Here is a 22,608-nt window from a genome sequence, read left to right on the forward strand (position 1 = left end):
ATCATCCATAGCAACAGGGTCAACACCGCCCTCTATTCTCAGCTTAGGAGTTCCTCCCATTCCTTAGTAAAAGTTGATCTTATCAGCTTTGTGAATAGGTTTTAAGAAATTACTCCTTACTAAGAACTTTTAGTGCTCCTTATGAGTACTCTTAGCGCTAAGATAAAATGTTTTGTGAATACGGCCCCAGATCATGTCTTTAAGTGTTGTCACTAGGATTGTCAAGTGTGATACACCGATACAGGTCAGTAAATATTGAACCAACTGCAATGGAGTAGGTGAAGTCCAAATGTAGCATACATAATATGTTCAACAACTCTTTACAACCATGGATCTTCTTACTTATTTCTAGGCTACTTTATCAGCAAGTTATCTGGGGCCGTATTCACAAAGCATTTTATCTTAGCGCTAAGAGTACTCCTAAGGAGCACTAAAAGTTCTTAGTAAGGAGTAATTTCTTAAAACCTATTCACAAAGCTGATAAGATCAACTTTTACTAAGGAATGGGAGGAACTCCTAAGCTAAGACTAGAGGGCGGTGTTGACCCTGTTGCTATGGATGATGATCAGTGATTGGCTGAGAGGGAATGAGAGCTAAGAGTGAGTTTATGATAGAACCTGGGAGATATCCATATCGTGTCGCTGTATTAAAGTGAAGAGTTTTTATATACAATTAATGACAAGTGACACTGATTTAACATGAAACCAAGATACTGCAGGGTTTCCCACACATTCGTACACAATTAACCTACAATAGTGCCACATAGGTCTATTCATTTAAAATGTTACAATGATTTGAATCGGAAAAAATATCCTCATTGAACAGCTGCACGCCATGCACTCTCACTGTATTTCCCTCAACGGCGGACTATGCAGCAATAGTCAGACAGCGATAAACCAGGAAATTCACAATTTAGAAACAACAACTGGCAAAATCGTAAAGTGCATGCGGAAGGAAAAAGGCGAGACACGCAACTATACAGTAGCGGACCTGTGGAATGGAGGAGATGGAAGCGCCACATATGGGCCTACTCTAGTAACAAATTAAACCCAAACGTGACACCAACAGTAACTTTCAGTGCATCGTAAACCCAAAGCAACTGCAGGAAAAGGAACTTAATAATTAATAAATAATTTTTTATATAAATATAATAAATATAAATGTGTCTATACTTTCTAAATATAGCTTTACTAAGATCATTAAACCCTTACAGCTATTAAGGTACCTTTTGTAAAGCTCACTAGCATTAAATCTCTCCAAAATGCCATCAAATGAGTGTCTGTGATTTACTCTTAGTGACTTAGCTTTTCATAGATTTAGGAGCTAGTTTTAGCGCTAAAATGCTTTGTGAATTACACTTATCTTAAAAAGTTAGGAGTCCTAAAATTAGGAGTGAGACGCCCCTTATTTTTGAGAGTTACTCCTAAATCAGCACGTTAGGACCTACTCTTAGCCTTAAAATGTTTTGTGAATACGGCCCCAGACCTTCATTTTATTTTATTTTATGAAAAGTGAAGCCGCTTTGGTGTAAATAATCTCTTGTGTATCCAAAAATAAATCCAGCAATGAATTACATAATTTACATAAGCGTTATTTTAAATTCTATTTTTAGATTTGTTTTATGGGAAACATGTCTGTAGGAATTATTTTCATGACAGATGCTTTTCCTCCTGTTCTTCTACATTCTCCATGCTTACCTGTGTGTGATGCTTGGTTATGTAAGTGATACTCAGATCCAGTCACAGCTACCAGAAAGCTGTCGCTACGTGTGAGCATCCTCCAGGGTTTTCCCCTCATAGCTCCGCCCCCACCTTTCTGTGAGGCCTATATCTACTGCAGCCGACTCCCTGAGCTGACAGAGCAACAGAGGCAGGTCAGCCATAAACTGAAGAGGTCACTAAAGTAGCTGTTGATCCTTAGAACTTAAGACACCAAGAAGATGGCTGGAGAACAACGCTTTATAATCAGTGCGCGGGTCATTGGAGCCGTTCACAGGGACACGCCGAAACTCAAGGTGAGTCAAGACCTCCAACAAGATTCTTTTTTAACTGTCAAATGTCTTTGTTGTATTTGAGAATGTTCCTCATGGTCTCTGATCCTTTATGTTCTTCTCTCCACAGATGTTCATGATGTCTGTGTTATGGTCTGATGAGACTGAGGTGGTGGTTTACAGGTCCTTCCAGGACTTCAAGAAATTTCACGTAAGTCCAAAGAAAAAAAAAGAAACAACAATCTTGGTCGTATCAGTGTAATGTTAACATTTTAGGATGAATAAGATTACGAATAATAGAGCCTATATTTGTTCTAATATAACTGTTTTCCCGTTTTTTCAAACAGCGGAAGCTGAAAAAGAATTTCCCCCTCATGAATCCCTTCCGGAAAAATGACAGAGTGATCCCCAAATTTAACGGTATGAGCTTAATTCTACTGTTTCTGATGGCTTACATGGTCTGTTTAAATGGTCGACTAAATAAACTTTGTTGTACAGTATATGGAGACAGTCATTTGAGGAGAAGAAGACTAAAAGAGTCCATTATGCTTATGCTCTGCTTTTTATTTCCCCTTATCTCTATCCAGGGAAGGCCAGGAGGAGCAGCCTCCAGCAGAAAGGATCCCAGCGATCCGTCCGACGCATGAGGTTCCTGGAGAGCTACTGTGACAAGCTGTTGAAGTGTGAACAAGCTGTGACCCAGAGCTCAGGGGTCACACAGTTCTTTCTACCCAAAGACCAAGACCTGCAGCCAGACTTCACCAAGAACAGGTATAGCTTTGTCATGTCACTGTGTTCAGGTCAAAGTATGCGAGAGGTTGAAAGAAGTTGTCTTTTCAACATGACTTCTCTCTAACGCAGCATCATGATCCTGCTGTCTGACGATCTGTCTGATGGCTCGAGTGGAGGAGGGGGAGAAGTCAGCCGCCAGCATGCAGGCAGCGTCACTCACCCGTTCATCAGCCAGACTTACCGCTGTGTGGCCCCTTATGAGACAAAGGATACCAAGAATCGTCCGTTTAAAGTTGCTGTGGATGAGAAGCTGGATGTCCTGATCAAAGACCCTGCAGGTCAGTGCCTTTAGCGTTCACACATTAGCTATATGTCAAACCTTCTTCTCTGAACCCTGAGCAGCCTTTACACTCATTTCTTACATGCTGCTGACAGTAGGGTTTATTTCCTCTCCAGGTTGGTGGCTGGTGGAGAACGAGGAGAAGTGTTTGGCTTGGTTTCCTGCTCCCTACCTGGAGTTGTGTGAAGCAGAGGAAGATGATAACGCAGGATTCCAGGCAGGAGGTATGATATGTACACAGTTAAACTTGAACGTGCACGTAGAGTACACACTTGTTTCTCAGAAATAAGTGATATAATTTAGGACACTTGATAACATAACTGTAGGCTACTTTTGTAGGTCTGACAAGGGCGTTAGCTAAGTTGATGACATTCTTGGAATATTACTGTGAAGCCTTGTTGTTACAATCAACCAACAGTAGGGAGCACTCTTTAACACCTGGAAGTTAACATGCACCTGTTAGCTTCTATTAAAATTCTGTATTTACAGAGACAGTGTTTTAGTCTTGTGTTTTCTACCACATGTCTCAAAGCAAGTTAAGCTTTGTTGTTTGAGCTTGTTGTCTTGTTGTTTGTGTTCTTCAGGCGCCCTGTACTGTGCTGTGAGGAGTTATTTGACCAAGGAAGATGACGAGGTGTCTGTGCCCATTGGTTCTGTGGTTGAGGTGCTGAGGAAGCCTGACAACGGCTGGTGGCTCATCAGGTAACTCAATCTTATCTGTCTGCACTGCAAACAGTGGAGAGGAGAATAAGGAACGCGTTCTAAATGGTTGTGATGAAGCGTTCATCAAAGCTCCTACAAAGTCTTTCATGCAAACACTTACTTACTTTTGTCTATGCAGAGTTAGACAGGTAATTTTATTTACATTAGAGTTTAAGTACAGGCTACAGTGGTATCACATATTTTCAGCACATTATTGCTTGCTGTTATAATTGACAGGTTGAAGTTAATTCTCTTTTCCATGCATCCCTCTCTTCAGATTCAATGGAAAGGGAGGTTACATTCCCTCCATGTATCTGCAGCCATACAACAACCCACGGACAGGCCTGTACAGCCTGCAGAGAAAGCTGCACAGCTCCACTCTGAACCTGGCCACCAGCAGGGGGCCTCTGGCCTCTTCTCCAGCCAGCATCAATCAAGAAAGCAGCCCACAGAGGGATTCTGCACGTCAGTCTGGAGGAGAACCCAATGAGCCTGGACGTCTCCGAAAGGCCAGATCTCTGGATGTTCTCTCTGAGACCTGGCCACACACGGGCGCCTCGACTTCTGGCAACAGCACACGTAGAATAAGCAACACAAGCAGCGAGCTCAGCTTCTCTGGCCTGTCCTCAAGCAGCGATTCATCCTCAAGTTTGAATGAGGAGGAGCTTCTCCAGCCCAATGACAGCAACAGCGGCCCAGATCTCAGCCTCTCCGACCGCCGCAGCTCCAACACAGAGAGCTCTGGATCCATCATGTCCACCTCAACCGCTCCCAGGGTTCCAACCAGACCCAGAACGGAAGAGATCCTCACCCGCTGCACCACCATGACCCGCAAGGCCGCCCTGGCCAACAAGACCAGGCTCCACATACAGCCAGAGTCCATACAGAGCCGCTAGTCAATTACGCTTTACACTAAAAGTTATATTATGGACTAATTTAGGTTGGAATTGACTGTCTTGTTTATTGAAATCTTAAGATTTATTTGAATTCAGGTCAAATATTTAACTTTTTCAACTCCACAGACCAATTTAGGGTGTCTTGTGCAGCAGTGTTCATATTTCTGTTTTGTGTTGTACCAATAATTGAAGAGATATCAGCCTTGACAAGACAAATGAATGTATGTCTTTAAGTACTCCATTTTATCAAATGGAGCATGACCTCCAGTTTGAATATTTCACTCATTATAATTATAATGTAGCTTCAATGAAGCCTTACGAGGAGCAGGTACAAGAAAATGCATGTGACATTTACACACAGTAGTAGAAAAAACTACTTTTAAGCCGCTAAGGGGAAATTTAAGTCAATTGTTGGAGTCAAAGTGTTCAAATAAATACTCGTATTTACTGCAATATCTGAATTACTCTGCATTACACACACACACACACACACACACACACACACACACACACACACACACACACACACACACACACACACACACACACATATATATATTGTTGTAAGGATATGTGCGATCTGTTTGTTGTTGCTTTTGAAATGACAGATGCTTTATAAAACAGTCGGACTTGCTCCGGTCACGGTAGTTAGCATAGCCTCCTGAGCAGGCCTGACTGATCGATGACAGAGAATTAGCCCTGACTACAGAGGCAGGTTGCTATATATGGCAGGGGGTGACGCTTTTACCTTATGCTCGCTTAGCTCAGCGGGTAGGGAGTTCACGTCCCGCCCGGGTTATTTCTTTGCATCTCTTGACTAGACATTTAGAATTTTATCACTATATTTTATCAAAGTAGGCCTACAGGTTCCTATCGTTTAACACTGATTCAGTGTCATAAGCCTTTTTGTACTATTTGTGTGCCACTGTCACCTGCCATTTATACTAATAATAATACATTTCATTTATAGGCGCCTTTCAAGACACCTAAGGTCACCTTACAAAGCATAAAATTGTCATAAAATCATTAAAAACACGACATTGTGGAAAAACAAAACAACAAAACAAAATGATATAAATATGATAACTTCTACATATTTGGTCCAAAACAACTTCAGAATCAATCAAGGATGCACACCTTTGGGGTGAAAGGCGTGAATGCTGAGGTCAGCCTTATCAAAGTTTTTGCTTAGATAATTTTTATTCAGTAAATTCAGACATAGTAATGTGTTGTTTCTAATCACCATAGAATTTCCGACTCATGAAAGAAGACTCAGCCTGCCTACCACATTCCCAATCGCCCCCTCTACTCCCAACCATCCTCCATAAATAAAGTGTCCTAAACTCCAGCTATCTCCCGTGTCTGTGTTCTGCATTTGGGTACATTTTGAAGTTAACCTTAACCTTTTTCTATTCATATATTTGATTGCAATTTTACACAGATCGGTTTACACACATCTTCATTCAATTGTGTCTTACTTATTTTACTTGAATTTTAGTTTTCACACTTTTGACATTGTTAATTTATGCTTCCATCATGTATTGCCAATCATATATTTGTTGTTATCAAAATGATTCTGCAGCTGGATCGAGTGGTATTTGCCAGTATGAACTGGCAAATACCACAGGATATGAGTGGCATGTCAGTGGGAAAACGGTTGGTGGTATGGAATGGTACATACAGGGCCGGAGTGGGACTCATTTTCAGCCCTGGAGTTTCATGCCTCAGACCGGCCCACTTTAGTTCACGACCGACATTATTAATATAATGTAATGACAACCTTAATATGTACGTCTGCAAAAGTGCCCTGTTCTCTGCACCCTTGTAATTCTGTGTTTTTAGACTGTGTGTGGACTCAAATGCTCCTGTGTAGCCTAGCCTATAGGTGCCTGCCATGGTGCTACTATGTGCAGTTGGAGTGTGCGCAGACGTCATTATCTGTATCTGTTCAACAAACACAATTATCTGTATGTATCTGTATTAGGATATGAAACCGGAAGTGGGCTGGGCTTATGTCTGAATATTTTTTCACCAACAATTATTGTCCCTTCAGAGCCTCAAATTGATTTAATAATGAGATATATTTTCCTCATACTGTAGGCTACTTCTCATCTGTTTCTCTCTCTCTCATAAGTTATATGAACTGTCTGAGCCCATACATCACAGTAAATCATAAACTTGCCCACTTTATTTTATTTTTTTCATCTTTGTCCATTTTTATTTTTAACTAAACTAAGTTGTATGACCCATCGATCTAGATAAGATTTATTTTGCCCGTTTATTTCCCTCTTCTCTCTCACTCTCTCTCTCCCTCTGTCTCTCTATAGACCTATCTCTGTCGCGCTATCTCTCTCCCTCTCTTTTTTAATTTCTAACTTGGTTCAATGAATAATTACTTTAGACTAACTAGGAGACAGCGTTTTATAATCTAGTAATCTAAGTGATCAACGCACAAAAACGAAACTTTTTTTGAGCAAATCTCTTAGTTATAAACAGATTGTATGAATTAAACAGGCAAAGTGTTTGCAGATCTAATATTTAAAGACAGATTTTATTAAATGAATTACACGGCCCGTTGCCTGCTATTAGAGAGACGTGGTTCACGTTCAGAGATTTGAAATAAATTAAAGTCAGGAGGGACTGAAGCTGAATCGGGGTTAGAAACTTCCAGAGGAATGGAGAGAGACCGCGGCTCACGGGGCCATGCATTAATGCAGCCAGTCTGTCTCTTCTCCGCCCCGGCAGCGGAGATGAACAGCTGATAGGTGCCACTCAAGTTTAAATTTAGTGCATGATAGGCAAAATAAATGAATAGTTGTTTCCCGAATAATAACGAGACTATTCGCGAAGTAAAAATATTCGGACTGATCTCCCGAAGGGGAAATTCGCCAAAAAGCGTGCTGTCATTCTGAAATTTGTGAGTAGAAAGCATAAGATAAATCTGCTCTGTCAAGGCAAGAAGCTTAAAGGTGAACAAATTGGAATGAGTGAAAATGTAACCAAGAGAAAGGCTTATCTGGCCTTTCTAGCGAGAGGGTTAAAAAAATGTGGACAAGTCCAACAAACTTGGACGAGAGATGGAAGAATCTTCATCAAAATCAATGGAGCTACACCAGAGGAAGCCAAAATTGTGCAAATCAAAACGGAGGAGGATTTGGATCAATTCCGGAGGGACGAGGAAGAAAAAAAAATGTTCTATTAAAGAAGGCAATAGCATGGACTTTGAACTAAAGGGATTTAAACTGGTTTGTGTCAAAATATAAGGTTTGAAATCGTAAATACAATGTGCTCTGCTATTGATAACCTAATGGAATGTGTGACTATTGAAATTTAAATGAAAGATAAATGTTAATTATCAGCTGTGTGTTCAGAACACCCGATTCAAAAATGGAAGACTTTCTCTGACTGAAGAATTTGTAAATACACTGCATGTTATGGGACTGTAGCCGAGGTCAGCAGACACACTGACTGTTTTGAATACTTTTGCAGATGTGTCTAGGCTACTAGAGAAGAAATGGAAAAGGCCATATCACTATCTGCATTGTCACAGGCAGAGAGGAAAATAGAGACCTAACATGATCTGTGTATTAGAATGAATCTTCTTAAAAAAAAAGAAAAAAAATGTTCTAACTGTAGTAGCTGTGTATCTGTGTATCTGAATCTTATGGCAGTGGGGGCGGGACCCGATAAGCCTTTGGCTTCTCCTGCTTCCCTTCGGACGATAACACAAAGTAATATGTATGAATATGCAATGAGAAAATAATGTATTATGTGTAATTGTCCGGAAGAATAATAATAAATAAATAAATAAATGCTGCTAGATAGAGACACGCAGCAGGCTACGAGGCCCTAAGTTCCTGTTTCTGCTTCAAAATAAAAGTCATCTCACTTTACGCCAGTTAGATGCTTTTAATGTGAAACTGAAGCTGTAGGAAATGGTCAGTTTCAAAATGTTACATTATTTGTGTGAAGTAAATCAAATTAATCAAACTGTTAGGATTAAAAGTTTGTCATTTGTGTATTGGGGTTTGATGCAAGTGTTTCTATTCTGGGTGTGTTCTGAGTGACAGTGTGTGTTATCTCAATGAGGCTGGTTCATAGTGTTTGCTGCTCTGAGCCTATTTTGCAGATGAAGTGAACTGTTCAGCTCCAGTGACTGTTGGTAGTGCAGATTGTAGTTAGAGTTTTGCACATTGAACTACAGTTGTGCCCACTGTGGGTTAGCGATCGTAAAACCATGCTTTTTGACCCTGCTACCAATAAATGATAGAAACCATTTTTGTATTGTTCTTTTGGTTCCTTGCACTAATGTCTCGACATTTAACATTTTGAGTTTTTTATTAGTTTTTGTAATTTTCTCACATATGCAATTGATTTTTAATTACAGGCTGATATTTAATAGCCTGGCTCCGCTCGCCAACCTATTTCCGCCCAACTTTCATTTTCCCTTCAGTAGTCAGAAATGAAGTACGATGGTCTGGTAGCACCAGGCTAGATATTTAATACTGTACTCCTATTTTAGTGTGTATGTGTTTCGACAAATAAAGTGTGTGAATTTCAGTGTCTGTGTTACACCCAGACACTGAAATTCACATAGAGAAAAAACGCTCAATGTAAATCCATAAAAACTGCATGTTTTGATCCCATGGTCAATTGAGGATAAATTCATGAATTTGGTAACATTCATCTTGTTCTTACCTTGGCATTTATAATGCTTTACTATTTTAAGGGAAATGTTAATTTTATCCTTATAGGCCTGAAAATAACTAGGAAAATGTGACAGATTGTTGTAGAAATGTGTTGCCCTTGCAAGATCTCTGCGCCTGCCTTTTAACACATTTACTATGATTTGTGCTTTTAGACACATCAATGCTGTAGGGGGGGTTTACCATGATTGCACTGCTACCAGAAGTTTTCCACATCAGTATAACAACCTACTATGAATGGTCCTTGTATAGTAAATACACATATTCTAATTGGCTGAAAATATAAAATACATTTTCTTTACTTTTGATTGGGTGGGCAAGGCGCACATTTGGATGGGCTAAGCCTACCCCTGCCCATGGCTACCGCTGGCCCCACATTGAACTATGGGTGACCTTCATAGAATGTGTTAAGATGATTCCAACAATGTATCACATTTTCCTCGTTTAGGGGTATCTTTGGTGTTTGGTGTTTTGTTCCCCCAACGGAGTCTTCAAGGCAGCGCTGCCTGGAAGACACCGTTGGGGGCACAACAGTTAGGGTTAGGGTTTGGGCCTTCCAGGCAGCGCTGCCTTGAAGGCTCCGTTGGGGGCACACAACACCATTGCGGTCTCTTTGCTCTTCAGGCTTATAATGCTACAATTCAATTAAAGGTTCAGTAAGCAGGGGGCGCCCTTAGCTCAGTTAGTAGGGCGTCCCCCCCATGGGCCTCGGCCAGCAGCGGACCCGGGTTCGATTCCAGCCCGCGGTCGTTCTCTGCATGTCACTCCCCTCTCTGCCCCATTTCAACTCTGTCTCTACACTATCAATAAAGCATACAAATGCCAAAAAATATCTTAAAAAAATATTTAAAAAAGAGGTTCAGTAAGCGGAATGGTCAGTTTAGCTAACTTCCTGTCACTGACAGCAGTTAGCAGTAACCTCGCTCGTCCCATGATAACAACATGACAGCCTGTCACTGAAAACAATGGCACATGTGAGAAAATGGCCCCCTCCCCCATGGGGCTGGGGCGTTTTTCCAGTTTATTTGCATTCTCATAGCCTCTATAGGCCTTGATGTGTATGTGACAGATACCAGATGCAGCTATGTGAAACTACTTTTTTTGTTGTTGCATTTTTGCATAGACGATACAGGTTGGTGGACATTGGGATATAAGTTATTTTTAAGAGCCATAAATGTAGGATACAAAAATGTGTATTACAAAAAATATGTAATCTTATGCTGGTGGTTTTTGCTTGTGCATTTATTTATACTAATTTTGGCAACATAATCTCTCACTTAAACTGACATGGATACATACATATCTAACATCTGAGACAAATATTGGTGCATTAGTAGGACTGCTAAAGTGTGAATTTAGACCATGAAATATACCAAAACAAAAACGCTTCAACTGAAGTATTTGGCACCCAGCACAATTAAACATATGTCAGGAGCTACTGTACACTAAGAGGAAGTAAAAAAATAAATGGAAGAAGCACACTTTGGCCAAAAATGGCTGATATCAATCAAAATGTGGAATAATGCCGAAAATGGACAGTACAACAAAACAAGATTTATCTTAACTAGTAAATGGCTTTGTTTCATTTCCTGGTATCTGATCCTTTATGTTTAATCTCTACACAGTTGTTCATGCTGTCTGTTTCATGGTCTGACGTGACTGAGGTGGTTGTTTACAGGTCCTTCAAGGACTTCAGGAAATTTCACGTTAGTCAAAAAAAATAATAATAATCGGTTTAGGCCTACTCAGTTTGCTGTTGCTCCCCCCCCCCCCGAAAAAAAATATAACCTTTTGTGTGAATGGTGTGCTGTTGTAGTTCATATAGGCCTATTTATTTGTTTTGAACAGGAGAAGCTGAAAAAGAGTTTTCCTCAAATGAATCCTTTTCGGAAAAGGGACAGAATGATCCCGAAATTTAATGGTAAGATTAATTCAACTGACATCTGATGGAATGCATGGTCTATTTTAAATGGTCTCCTAAAGGCAACTCTAACACTTTGACTCATGTGTAAGCAAAACGCGTTGTAGCGTCATTACACTATTTTGAAAATGTTTTTATTGCTTATGCTCTGCTTTTATTGCCTCATGTCTCTCCAGGGAAGGCCAGGAGGATCAGCCTCCAGCAGAAAGGATCCCAGCGATCCGTCCGACGCATGAGGTTCCTGGAGAGCTACTGTGACAAGCTGTTGAAGTGTGAACAAGCTGTGACCCAGAGCTCAGGGGTCACACAGTTCTTTCTACCCAAAGACCAAGACCAACTGGAAGTTAACATGCACCTGTTAGCTTCTATTAAAACTCTGTATTTACAGAGACAGTGTTTTAGTCTTGTGTTTTCTACCACATGTCTCAGAGCAAGTTAAGCTTTGTTGTTTGAGCTTGTTGTCTTGTTGTTTGTGTTCTTCAGGCGTCCTGTACTGTGCTGTGAGGAGTTATTTGACCAAGGAAGATGACGAGGTGTCTGTGCCCATTGGTTCTGTGGTTGAGGTGCTGAGGAAGCCTGACAACGGCTGGTGGCTCATCAGGTAAATCAATCTTATCTGTCTGCACTGCAAACAGTGGAGAGGAGAATAAGGAACGCGTTCTAAATGGTTGTGATGAAGCGTTCATCAAAGCTCCTACAAAGTATTTCATGCAAACACTTACTTACTTTTGTCTATGCAGAGTTAGACAGGTTATTCTATTTACATTAGAGTTTAAGTACAGGCTACAGTGGTATCACATATTTTCAGCACATTATTGCTTGCTGTTGCATTAGAATTGACAGGTTGAAGTCAATTCTCTTTTCCATGCATTCCTCTCTTCAGATTCAATGGAAAGGGAGGTTACATTCCCTCCATGTATCTGCAGCCATACAACAACCCACGGAAAGCTGCACAGCTCCACTCTGAACCTGGCCACCAGCAGGGGGCCTCGGGCCTCTTCTCCAGCCAGCATCAATCAAGAAAGCAGCCCACAGAGGGATTCTGCACGTCAGTCTGGAGGAGAACCCAATGAGCCTGGACGTCTCCGAAAGGCCAGATCTCTGGATGTTCTCTCTGAGACCTGGCCACAATCACAGATGGGCGCCTCGACTTCTGGCAACAGCACACGCAGAATAAGCAACACAAGCAGCGAGCTCAGCTTCTCTGGCCTGTCCTCAAGCAGCGATTCATCCTCAAGTTTGAATGAGGAGTATCTTCTCCAGCCCAATGACAGCAACAGCGGCCCAGATCTCAGCCTCTCCGACCGCCGCAGCTCCAACACAGAGAGCTCTGGATCCATCATGTCCACCTCAACCGCTCCCAGGGTTCCAACCAGACCCAGAACGGAAGAGATCCTCACCCGCTGCACCACCATGACCCGCAAGGCCGCCCTGGCCACCAAGACCAGGCTCCACATCCAGCCAGAGTCCATACAGAGCCGCTAGTCAATGACACTTTACACTAAAAGTTATATTATGGATTAATTTAGGTTGGAATTGACTTATTGAATTATTGAAATCTTAAGATTTATTTGAATTCAGGTCAAATATTTAACTTTTTCAACTCCACAGACCAATTTAGGGTGTGTCTTGTGCAGCATTGTTCATATCTCTGTTTTGTGTTGTACCAATAATTGAAGAGATATCAGCCTTGACAAGACAAATGAATGTATGTCTTCAAGTACTCCATTTTGTCAAATGGAGCATGACCTCCAGTTTGAATATTTCACTCATTATAATTATAATGTAGCTTCAATGAAGCCTTACGAGGAGCAGGTACAAGAAAATGCATGTGACATTTACACACAGTAGTAGAAAAAACTACTTTTAAGCCGCTAAGGGGAAATTTAAGTCAATTGTTTGAGTCAAAGTGTTCAAATAAATAATCGTATTTACTGCAATATCTGAATTACTCTGCATTACACACACACACATCTTCCCAAAACGTTATTGATCAATCTTGTCCAAACATATCCCACTGAAAATCCAAACACAATTAACCTTTTTTTAACTGTGTATTCAGGCTTAAACAATGATCTCACTGCAGCTGCCCTGTGGTCTTGCATTGTCTTGCAGCCTAAAGTTGTTGCCATGGTTGACGTTTACATCCAGAACCACCAATGGCGTTTTTCCTCCATAGTGAATATTGGCCCATACCATCACTTAGATGCAATCATCACAGAGGTTCTAACCACTTAATCACCACACCCTTTGTCCTTCATCTATACGGTCAAAGGCATCGCAGCTCTCATCCATAAAGACAACATGTCACCAGTTCCTAGGTGTAATGCCTATGGCCTGGGTGGCCATACTCGATATTATTGAGTGAGTGATATTTGAAGGAGTAATAATGGACATTCCTTTGCAACTTAAAGCCTCCTTCAGCACATTTTACGCTCATAGACTTATATTACAGTTTTTTCCGATTGCTAAACCACAGTGGGCATAACTGGAGCGACATGTGCAAAACTCTAACAACACTATGCACAGCAGCGGTTCATGTGGACCAAACACTAGCTCGTTTTTCATTGCTTAAACTCAATTTTCAAAACTTTACACACTTATCTCATGGCTTAACCACAGCCTGCACAACACTGTGGATTTCCAGCACTTTGTTCAAATGCTAAGACACTGCTGTCACAACTGAAAATCACACATTCAAAACAGAATGGATTTCAGCCTAGAGCATTTCAAACACTGGATTGCAATTTCAACTGAAACACTAAGAAAGTATCTTGTTTTAGACTTGTTAGTGAACATATACAGTATATACAGTATATAGGGAAAGCTCAAAGATACTTTTTTTTTGAACATTAATTTTCAAATTTTCTTGGAAAATAATAAATAAATAAAATATACAGAATGACACCTCAGAACTTTATGAAATATCACAGTATCTCTGAATTGAAAAGTGGAGTGTGGACGTGATTGACGGGTGACCACAGAAAAGCAGGTGATGGGTGACTTTGGAGGCGGGCTGTCGCCGTGCCCACCCAATTCAGAAGCTAGGAATGGTCCTTGTATAGTAAATACACATATCTGAATTGGCTGAAAATATAAAATACATTTTCTTCACTTTTGATTGGGTGGGCAAGGCGCACATTTGGGTGGGCTAAGCCTACCCCTGCCCATGGCTACCGCTGGCCCCACTTTGAACTATGGGTGACCTTCATAGAATGTGTTAAGATGATTCCAACAATGTATCACATTTTCATAGTTTAGGGGTATCTTTGGTGTGTTGTTCCCCCAACGGAGTCTTCCAGGCAGCGCTGCCTGGAAGACACCGTTGGGGGCACAACAGTTAGGGTTAGGGTTTGGGCCTTCCAGGCAGCGCTGCCTTGAAGGCTCCGTTGGGGGCACAAAACACCATTGCGGTCTCTTTGCTCTTCAGGCTTATAATGCTACAATTCACTTAAAGGTTCAGTAAGCGGAATGGTCCTTTTAGCTAACTTCCTGTCACTGACTGCAGTTAGCAGTCCCCTCCCTCGTCCCCACGTCACCACATTACAGCTTTTTTCGATCGCTAAACCACAGTGGGCACAACTGTAGCTCAATGTGCAAAACTCTAACTACAGTCTGCACTACCAACAGTCATTGGAGCTGAACAGTTCACTTCACCTGCAAAACAGGTTCAGTGCAGCAAACACTATGAACCAGCCTCATTGAGATAACACACACTGTCACTCAGAACCTGCTCAGAGTATAAACACTAGCATCAAACCCCAATACACAAATTACAAACTTTTAATCTTTACAGTTTGAATAATATGAGTTATTTCACACAAATTACATAATATTTTCTTTGATGAAAGGGTGAAATTCTTTCACATGAAATTGTTTATTTTATAACATACCATTTTTTTAGGAAAACAAAAAGAAATTAAAATCTGAAGTTTGCTTAAATAGATACACATTTTGTATACTTTATTAAACATTTCCAAATGTAGTATTTATCTGTGTAAATATTCTAAAATTGTAATACAGAAATTAATTCCTGCAATGCTGTCATTTACTGTAAGGATGCAACTCTAAGCTGTTTGTTTGCTGGAAAATTCGTATTACAGATGCAACTTTAGATTTTTGCAGATTGGGTTGCACTCTCAACCCTGCCTCTCTCAATGAGAGACCATGATTCACAACAGGGTCTATCAGTGTTGCCCTTACTGTATTTCATCAGACATTACAGCTCTATGTCTTCTAGGTCTTCCTCCACACATCCACACTCTCACTGCCACTCTTCTACCTCCAACAACCTGTCTTCCTGGGTCCATTTCCAAAAAAAAAATATTTTTGAGCTTTCCCTTTATACTGTATATATGTTCACTAATGCCTCATTTCCACCGAGTAGAGCGGGTCGGATCGGAGCGGCTCAGAGCGGGACAGCTCACTTTTAAGAATCTCTGTGTTGTTTCCACCGCGGACCCTACCTTTACTGGTAGGGCGGGGTTTATGACCCTACCCTTACTGGTAGGGCGGGGTTTAGGCTGGACTGCGATAGCCGCCGCCAGAATGTGGGTCAAACTATAGGGTTGTGGAACAACTGTGGTCAAGCAAGCGGTCTCTCGTTTTTGCTTGGTCAAACCAGCCGCTTCTTTATTTATTCCCCCCGTGTTGTTATGAGCACAGAGACTGCTCGGTGCAACTGATAGACAGTGAGCGAACAGCGCTGGCTACGTGACATCGTAGCAGTGGGACACAGTGTAGCCAACTGATTATTTTAATGACGAGGAAAAACACCACACAATAAACAGTGCCGCGCTCACATTTTCGCCAAAACAAGACTCTCTTCACTTTAGCCGAGGTGACTACACACGGCGGAAATGATTATTTCGACCAACTGTGGTCAAGCCAGCGGTCATTCGTTTTTGCTTGGTCAAACTAGGGCTGGGCGATATATCGAATATATTCGATGTATCGCGAGATGTGCTCCAGGGGATGTATAAAATTACCCTATCGCGACCATCGAATACAAATTGGCACGTAATGTGTTTTTTTTAGCCGCCACCGGCAAACTCGCTGGTGTTCGCTTCTCTCGCTCTTTCCTGTGGCTCTCTGCCCCTCTGCCTCAGACTACATGCATTGGCAACTCACTCACTCACTCACCCCTCCCAACCAGAGTCTCCTGGGCGTGCACCTGTGACGTAGTCTGTGCCTTGTGAGTGTTTACTTTAATCGCCATGTGAAAACAACGACGAGAGGGGGAGAAAAAAAGACGAGGGCTCTTGTGCTCTTATGACAGCCGAACGAGCGGGTGGAGGGGGGCGCGAAAGACGGCGATGGTGGCCGTCGTTCATAGCATGGACCTTTTTTGTAGGTCCATGCTTTATGAGAAGAAGCACACAGGCGAACGACAGGGGGAGGCGGGCGCAGATGACAGCATTAGCGGCCGCTGTACACAGCACAGCCTGCCCTGGTCCTTATGAGAGGAAGGCTAGTGGCTACACTTTATACACTATCTATGGTGGCTACACATGCGAAAGAACGGGGGAGGCGGCCGCTTGACAGCATAAGCGGCCGCTGTACAGCCTGGTCCTTATGAGAGGAAGGTGAACGAGCGCCGGGGGGCGGATTACTCCGACTTCACGGAGAGTTTTTGGTCCAACGTCAAACGGCATCACATTTATTACGGGCAGCCTCTTATAATAGGTCCATGTCAGCACCAAGGGAGGTGCACACCGTTTATTAACTAAAAGTCTATGTAAAGTAGGCTACATTTGCGAGTATTTTTTATAAACAAAACATAGTGTTTTAGTGAAAATGCAGGAGGGCTAATTAAACAATAAGGCAGGTAACAGAGGGACGATGAGCCACCAGCTGGTGGGCGCTCGCAAGAATCTCTCTCTCGGACTAACAGGCAGAAAACGAAACTTAACTTATACACTACAGACTGGGAGCAACTGCTCTTAAAGCGACAGTAACCATTATAAATGTCAGAGCCTTTTATACACATAGACTAGGCCTACTATTATGGAGCAAAACCTGTTCTACATTTAAAGTGTGGCTGCTATCTTCAGCGGGTTAGTGGTGATAAACAATTAGAAAGTGGTTGTAATGAGTCATAATTATTGTTCTCAGTTTACAGATTAACAGAAAATGGAAAAAACAGTTTCCAAATAAAATAATGCTGGATCCATTGTATGGGAGTGGAAGGATGTGGAATAATCAATACAATGTGCAAACTCTTTGCCATGTGCAAGTTTCAAATTGTTCCAATAGAAAGCACTAAAGAATATAAACATGTTTCATGTAGCCTAATGCATTGTTAGTGCAGACACATTTTGCAGGGACTATTTAAATCATATTACTGGTGTGATGTTATGCAAAAAATTAATTTAATTGAGCATTTAGGATGTGCTCTAGAGGAGATTTGAAATATATCGAGATATATATCGTGTATCGAGATATAGTAAAAAAATATCGAGATATTGATTTTTGCCCATATCGCCCAGCCCTAGGTCAAACCAGCCGCTTCTTTATTTATTCCCCCCGTGTTGTGAGCGTGTATTTAGCCTAAAACTATCTAGGCTATGGCGTAAACACACAGAGACGGCTCGGTGCAACTCAGTGAGCAAACAGTGCTGGCTGCGGCAGCTACGTAGCAGTGGGACACGTAACTAAACCAACTGATTATTAATGACGAGGAAAAACACCAAACAATAAACAGTGCTGTGCTCACATTTTCACCAAAACACAGACTCTCTTCACTCTTGCCGAGATGAATACACATGGCGGAAATGATTCTTTCGACCAACCAATCAAATGACGGCAGCATGTAGCTCCGCATTTTCGGTCCGCTTTCAGGCGGCTAGTACCCCTACGGAGGAGTACTGAGATCTGGAGCGGCTCAGAGCGGTTAGGTAGTCTTAAACCGTACCCTACCCAACTTTTTACAAATGAAAAGCCAAACTACCCGGACCGAACCGCTCCGACCCGCTCTACTCGGTGGAAATGAGGCATTACAAGTCTAAACAAGACATCTTAGTTTTTCAGTTGAAATTGCAATCCGCAGTGTTTGAAAGGGATTCATTCTGTTTTGAATGTATGGTTTATAGTTGTGGCAGCAGTGTATTAGCATTTGAAAAAAGTGCTGGAAATCCACAGTGTTGTGCAGGCTGTGGTTAAGCCATGAGATAGGTGTGTAGAGTTTTGAAAGTTGTGTAGGCTATAAGCAATGAAAAACGAGCTAAAACGAGCTACAGTTTGGTCCGAATGAACCGCTGCTCTGCATACTGTTGTTAGAGTTTTGCACTTGTCGTTCCAGTTGTGCCCACTGTGGTTTAGCAATCGTAAAAAACTGTAATGCACTGCGGTCTTCAAGCAGCGAGTTATCTAGCATCATCTCAGATAAGTAAGTGTGATAAAACATGATAAAAACCATCAAAACAGACATTGGGAAGGATTTTTACCTGCTCCGCCATTGTAGGCGCATAAACATTCACCGATTTGTCGCTCTGCGCGTGTACCAGCAGTGAGACGGGTGCCGGTTTGTAGCATTCTCTCTCCTGATTGGAATCAGGTTTCGGGATCCCCGAAAAGTTTATTTTACGATTACATGCAGAGCAGGTGACTGAGAGATCGGCAAATTTCAAGGTATGAGAGCAGGAAGAATGTCTAATATTACCACATTCTTGAATTTATCCTCATTTGACCATTGGATAAAAAATTAGTTTATCTCTATGTGAATTTCATAGTCTGGGTTTACACACAGACACAGACACAGACACACACACACACACACACACACACACACACACACACACACACACACACACACACACACATTTGTCGAAACACACATTTACACTGCCATCACTATGAAAACAGAGGGCATTTTAACTACAAAAAATGTATTAATGTGGCCTTTGGTGGCACAAGTATCAGGGTGGTGCAATATTCAATTTCAGCCTGTCACTGAAAACAATGGTACATGTGAGAAAATGGCACCAACTGGTGAACACAGAATTTTTGTTTGTTCCAACTGTCCCCCCCCCCAGCGCTGGGCCGTTTTTCCTGTTTATTTCTTATTTGCATTCTCATAGCCTCTTTAGACCTTGATGTGTATGTGACTGATACCAGATGCAACTATGTGAAACCTTCAGTCAGGCTACAGCAGTCGACTCCCTGAGCGATCAGAGCAGCAGAGGTCAATAGAGCAGCAGAGCTAAATATACAACGAAGAACACGATGGTCGGAGAACAACGCTTTGTAATCAGTGCCCGGGTTATTGGGGCCGTCCACAGGAACACTCCGAAACTGAAGGTGAGTCAAGTAGGCCATACATATAGTGAACTAGGAATATGTGGCTAGAAAGTGATTTTCGTTCCCACGTCTGGGCTGGGAACTACTTTTTTTGTTGTTGCATTTTTGCATAGCTAATACCGTTGTGGACATTGGGATACAAGTTATTTTTAAGAGCCATAAATGTAGGATTCAAAAATGTGTATTACAAAAAATTTAAATCTTATGCTGGTGGTTTTTGCTTGTACATTTATTTATAGGGGAGAGTGGCCTAAGTTGTGCAACTTCTTACTCAAAGTGATTTTAAAGTGAGGCCTTGACAGTTATGTCTCCAACTCAAATATGTACATATATTTCAGGATGTTGTGCATCCCTGGCAATAAAAACTTTGGATCTGGAATAAAATGTTTAAGAAATATAGCTTTCGGAAAAAAAGTTGTCTTGTGGCACAACTTGCCCCCGGTGTGGTGTAAGTTGTGCCACAAGAGAGAATACCATGGGGTAAATTGTGCCATTGATATATATCTCATAAACTGTAATCCAAGACAAATCCATAAAACAATCACTTATCTAAGGTTTATTTAAAGTAAATAAAGTAAATATTTTACAAAGATTGAAGGTCAATTTTCTTAAACAAGGCCTAGCAGATCTAGGTGGTTTTGCCTGCAAAGCTCACAATGACAAAGTCACCATTATCATCTTTCTGGCCATCAGGGGCTGTATTCACAAAACATTTTAAGGCTAAGAGTAGGTCCTAACGTGCTGATTTAGGAGTAACTCTCCTAAATCTCCTAAATAAAGGGGCGTTTCACTCCTAATTTTAGGACTCTTAACTTTTTAAGATAAGTGTAATTCACAAAGCATTTTAGCGCTAAAACTAGCTCCTAAATCTATAAAAAGCTAGGAGTCCTCGAGAGGACTCCTAAGTCACTAAGAGTAAATCACAGACAACCATTTGATGGTGTTTTGGAGAGATTTAATGCTAGTGAGCTTTATAAAAGGTACCTTTAATAGCTGTAAGGGTTTAATGATCTTAGTAAAGCTATATTTAGAAAGTATAGACACATTTATATTTATTATATTGTAAAAAATATTTATTAAGTTCATTTTCCTCCAGTTGCTTTGGGTTTATGATGCACTGAAAGTTACTGTTGGTGTCACGTTTGGGTTTAATTTCCTACTAGAGTAGGCCTATATGTGGCGCTTCGCAGCATCTCCTCCGTTCCACAGATCCGCTACTGTATAGTTGCGCGTCTCGCCTTTTTCCTTCCGCATGTACTTTACGATTTCGCCGGCTGTTGTTTCTAAATTGTGAATTTCCTGGTTTGTCACTGTCTGACTATTGCTGCATAGTCCGCCATTGAGAGAAATACAGTGAGAGTGCATGGCGTGCAGCTGTTCAATGAGGATATTTTTCCGATTCAACTCATTGTAAAATTTAAAATGAATAGACCTATGTGGCGCTATTGTAGGTTAATTGTGAACAAATGTGTGGGAAACCCTGCAGTATCTTGGTTTCATGTTAAATCAGTGTCACTTGTCATTAATTGTTTATAAAAACTCTTTAATTGAATACAGCGACACGATATGGATATCTCCCACAGTGTTTCCATCATAAATTCACTCTTAGCTCTCATTCCCTCTCAGCCAATCACTGTGGGCATAGAAGGTATGAACATGACATCATCCATAGCAACAGGGTCAACACCGCCCTCTAGTCTTAGCTAAGGAGTCCCTCCCATTCCTTAGTAAAAGTTGGTCTTAGCAGCTTTGTGAATAGGTTTTAAGAAATTACTCCTTACTAAGAACTTGTAGTGCTCCTTAGGAGTACTCTTGGCGCTAAGATAAAATGTTTTGTGAATACAGCCCCTGAACTCTCATCAGTGGTGTCGTTAAGTGGAATGGAGATGTCAGTCTCTTCTGAGCTACTGTAGACAATCACTTTCTTTTTGGTGACTTTTTGGTGGCTATACCACTCGAGAAACTCGAGTGGTACAGCCATGCCACTGGCACAACTCTCAGAAATGTACTTCGCACTAGTTGCTCCGTGCTTGTGACTGCCACCTGACAAATGTGATTCCCCTACATTTCTGCCTTTAAATCAAGGTTCAAAACCCATCTTTACACCCTGGTTTTTCCTCCCCATTAACTATCTTACCTCTGCACTAAAATCTTTGTTTATATTTGTGGAAGGGCTTTATGTCTTTTATTTTTGTTATTGTTATTTTACCTTCATTGTTTATCTACTGAATGCAATGCACTATGTACAGCACTTTGGACAGTGCAAACTGTCATAAATGTGCTTTTATAAATATATCTTACTTACTTACTTACTTACTTACTTACTTACTTACTTATAACTCACATAGGCCCTTTGGCACAAATCACCCCAACCCCAGAATTTTGGATAATAGGCATGATGCAGCAGTTTAGGGCTGACATCGTGCTAACTATATAGACACAAAGTGTAGCATACTAAAGCACTAAAACATGTTTCAAATGTTTTCAAACGTGTCTATAATTGTTCAGACACAATAATCAAAAAACCATGATCATGGAAATTTTACTTTGAAAGGCAAACAACTGTTTTTTGAGCTTAAATGTGCTTATATCTTATTCCATGTTTCTCCCTTCTTTGCAGGATGAGTCAAATGGATGGCTCTTCTTAAATATGTGGTAACATTTCCAATTTCTTCTATGGTTTTCTAGAAACAAGGGATGGCACACTTCCCCAACCGCACAATTTAGGCCACTCTCCCCTACTAATTTTGGCAACATAATCTCTCACTTAAACTGACATGGACACATACATATCTAACATCTGAGACAAATATTGGTGCATTAGTAGGACTGCTAAAGTGTGAATTTAGACCATGAAATATACCAAAATGAAAACGCTTCAACTGAAGTATTTGGCACCCAGCACAATTAAACATATGTCTGGAGCTACTGTACACTAAGAGGAAGTAAAAAAATAAATGGAAGAAGCACACTTTGGCCAAAAATGGCTGATATCAATCAAAATGTGGAATAATGCCGAAAAT

At 41.2% G+C, this 22,608-nt stretch overlaps 1 protein-coding gene across 1 annotated transcript; it reads left to right on the top strand.

The window, feature by feature from the left end:
- Positions 1 to 1,890: 1,890 nt before the first annotated feature.
- LOC307266882 (NADPH oxidase organizer 1-like) lies at positions 1,891 to 4,660 on the top strand (the record flags this gene model as incomplete). Its single annotated transcript, XM_080049000.1, has 8 exons — positions 1,891 to 2,014; positions 2,121 to 2,201; positions 2,338 to 2,410; positions 2,578 to 2,761; positions 2,852 to 3,060; positions 3,179 to 3,286; positions 3,647 to 3,764; positions 4,042 to 4,660. Exons 1-8 carry the CDS (start codon positions 1,940 to 1,942, stop codon positions 4,658 to 4,660), a joined length of 1,467 nt encoding a protein of 488 aa, XP_079905126.1. The 5' UTR covers positions 1,891 to 1,939.
- Positions 4,661 to 22,608: the final 17,948 nt, after the last annotated feature.

This window comes from Ammodytes marinus, assembly GCF_949987685.1.
Source record: "Ammodytes marinus genome assembly, chromosome: 20".
Classification (NCBI taxonomy): domain Eukaryota; kingdom Metazoa; phylum Chordata; class Actinopteri; order Uranoscopiformes; family Ammodytidae; genus Ammodytes; species Ammodytes marinus.